Source organism: Oryx dammah, unplaced genomic scaffold (genome assembly GCF_014754425.2).
Source record: "Oryx dammah isolate SB20612 unplaced genomic scaffold, SCBI_Odam_1.1 HiC_scaffold_2470, whole genome shotgun sequence".
In the NCBI taxonomy this organism is placed as follows: Eukaryota; Metazoa; Chordata; class Mammalia; order Artiodactyla; family Bovidae; genus Oryx; species Oryx dammah.
This window is the reverse complement of record NW_024072545.1, coordinates 1-1,786: the sequence shown is the minus strand read 5'-3', so window position 1 is coordinate 1,786 and position 1,786 is coordinate 1. Positions and strand designations below refer to the sequence as shown.

The window sequence follows — 1,786 nt, the reverse complement described above, 5'->3', positions numbered from 1 at the left end:
TGCTCCAGCGTAAGCCTCTCTCTTCACCAGTCCCCCCCTTTCACACGTCCTTAAGTTTCCCTGACAAGGAGGAGCAGTGCCAGTCACAGGCTGGGCCCCTCACACCTCCCACCTGAAAGGACTGTACTTTCCTTGAATATCTCCTGCTTGTACCCTGACTGGAGTCACATCGGACTTCAGAGATGGACAGAAGAGGTGAGGAGACACTCATAAGGCAGAGTGAAAACACAACAGGCCATTTTTATTGGTTCAGTAAGTTCACCCCCCCTAGTTTCTCCCCTGGGTTAGGGAGATCCTGGTCTTGAGAGTTGGGGCAGCCACACATGGGGGTGGACGCTGGGCTGAGTCCAGAGATGAGGGCAGCTCTTTAGAAGCGCTGGGTAGGAATGGGAAAAGCAGAATTCCCATCAGGGCAGTAACAGGCTGGAAGCTGGCTTCAGGAATCTTTTCTCTTGACCTGAGGAAGAGAAGGTGTGACGGTTACAAGGAGCCAGGAGTGCTGGGGACCGAGAGGAAGCAGGGTGTCCCATTGAGAAGACAAATAGCAGGTCTCCTCCCAGCATCCAGCCATTGGGTTTTCTGGTGACCCCAGTTTCTCCTGCCCAGCACGGCTCTTCCATTGTGATCACAGAGGGGCAAGGTGTGGGTGAACCCCTTCTTCCTCTCTGCCCACCTCTGGTCCTGGTGGAGTCTCTACGTTCCTAGGTCTGTGTTGCTGCATTTCAAGTATCACCTCTAACCTGCCTGCCCCATCCTGGCCCCTCCTTACCATGGCCATCAGCACCAGGGCGCTGACCAGCACAGCGTACAGGGTGGCCTTCCCCAGCAGGATCTCATAGAGGAGGGTGGCAGACAGGACGCCTTGCTGATAAGACGCTGTTGGCAGGAAGGGAGAGCAGGTAGATACCTGTGAGCAGGTATCTCTGGCCTCCTCCCCCTTTACATCCCCCACCCCCAACCAGGGTCCAGGGGTTCCCTGTCTCTGGTTCCAGAGCAATGACCATGGAGATGGAGACAAAGAGGCAGAGGGCCACTCACCGGAGGTGACGCCACAGTCTGAAAGAAAAAGGGGAGGGAAATGGATGAGAGCCTGTATCTTCTAAAGCAGATTCAAATCTAAGTCAGTCTTTTAGTCAGCACTGACCCCCAGGCTCAGAGCAGCCTCTGATCAGAGCCCCAGCGCTGCCTGGGCCAATGTGGACACAGCATCCTCAGGGTCATGAAGGAGGCAGCACTGAAGGGGATGGAGACCCACCGCTGGGACCCTGAGCTGTGCAGGCGGGCAGGGAGGGCACCCACCAGCACAGCTGAGCTGGGCTGAGGATCTGGATCCGGGGGAGGAGTTCACCCGAGGAGGTGCCCTGTCCACCCTCTTGCTGGGCTCCCCCGCTCTTCACTCTGCTTTCCTGCTCCTCTCCCTGATCTCTCCTCTGTCGGCTCTGACTCCCTCTGGGCCGGCTCACCTGCTCTGCCCCAGGCCTCGGCGCTGATGTTCTGGGTGACAGGCTTGGCCCTGTCCTGCTCCTCCCACTGGTCCTGGTCCGTGAGCCCGTAGAACTGGACTTGGCATCGGAAGTGGTTGCGGGGGTTGTGCCAGAAGGCGGCGGTCACCCTCAGCCGGCTGCTCAGACAGTATCTGGAGTCATTGCGCGTGAGGTCCTCCTTGTAGGGCTCAGGGTCTGTGCTGACCCCAGTGGTGACCTGCTTCCTGTTCACCCACCAGGTCAGCTCCACGTGGTCGGGGTAGAAGCCCGTGGCCAGGCACACGAGGGTGGCCTTCTGGGTC

The 1,786-nt window shown here is 58.5% G+C and overlaps 1 gene segment (V, D, J or C); it reads right to left on the bottom strand.

Moving 5' to 3' along the window:
- Positions 1-215: 215 nt before the first annotated feature.
- On the bottom strand, positions 216-1,782 carry LOC120859708 (the record flags this gene model as incomplete). The annotated part of the segment is given in 4 exon segments: positions 216-457; positions 770-876; positions 1,039-1,056; positions 1,464-1,782. Coding segments are annotated over 4 exon segments (465 nt in total), but the record flags the coding sequence as incomplete, so codon positions are not given.
- Positions 1,783-1,786: the final 4 nt, after the last annotated feature.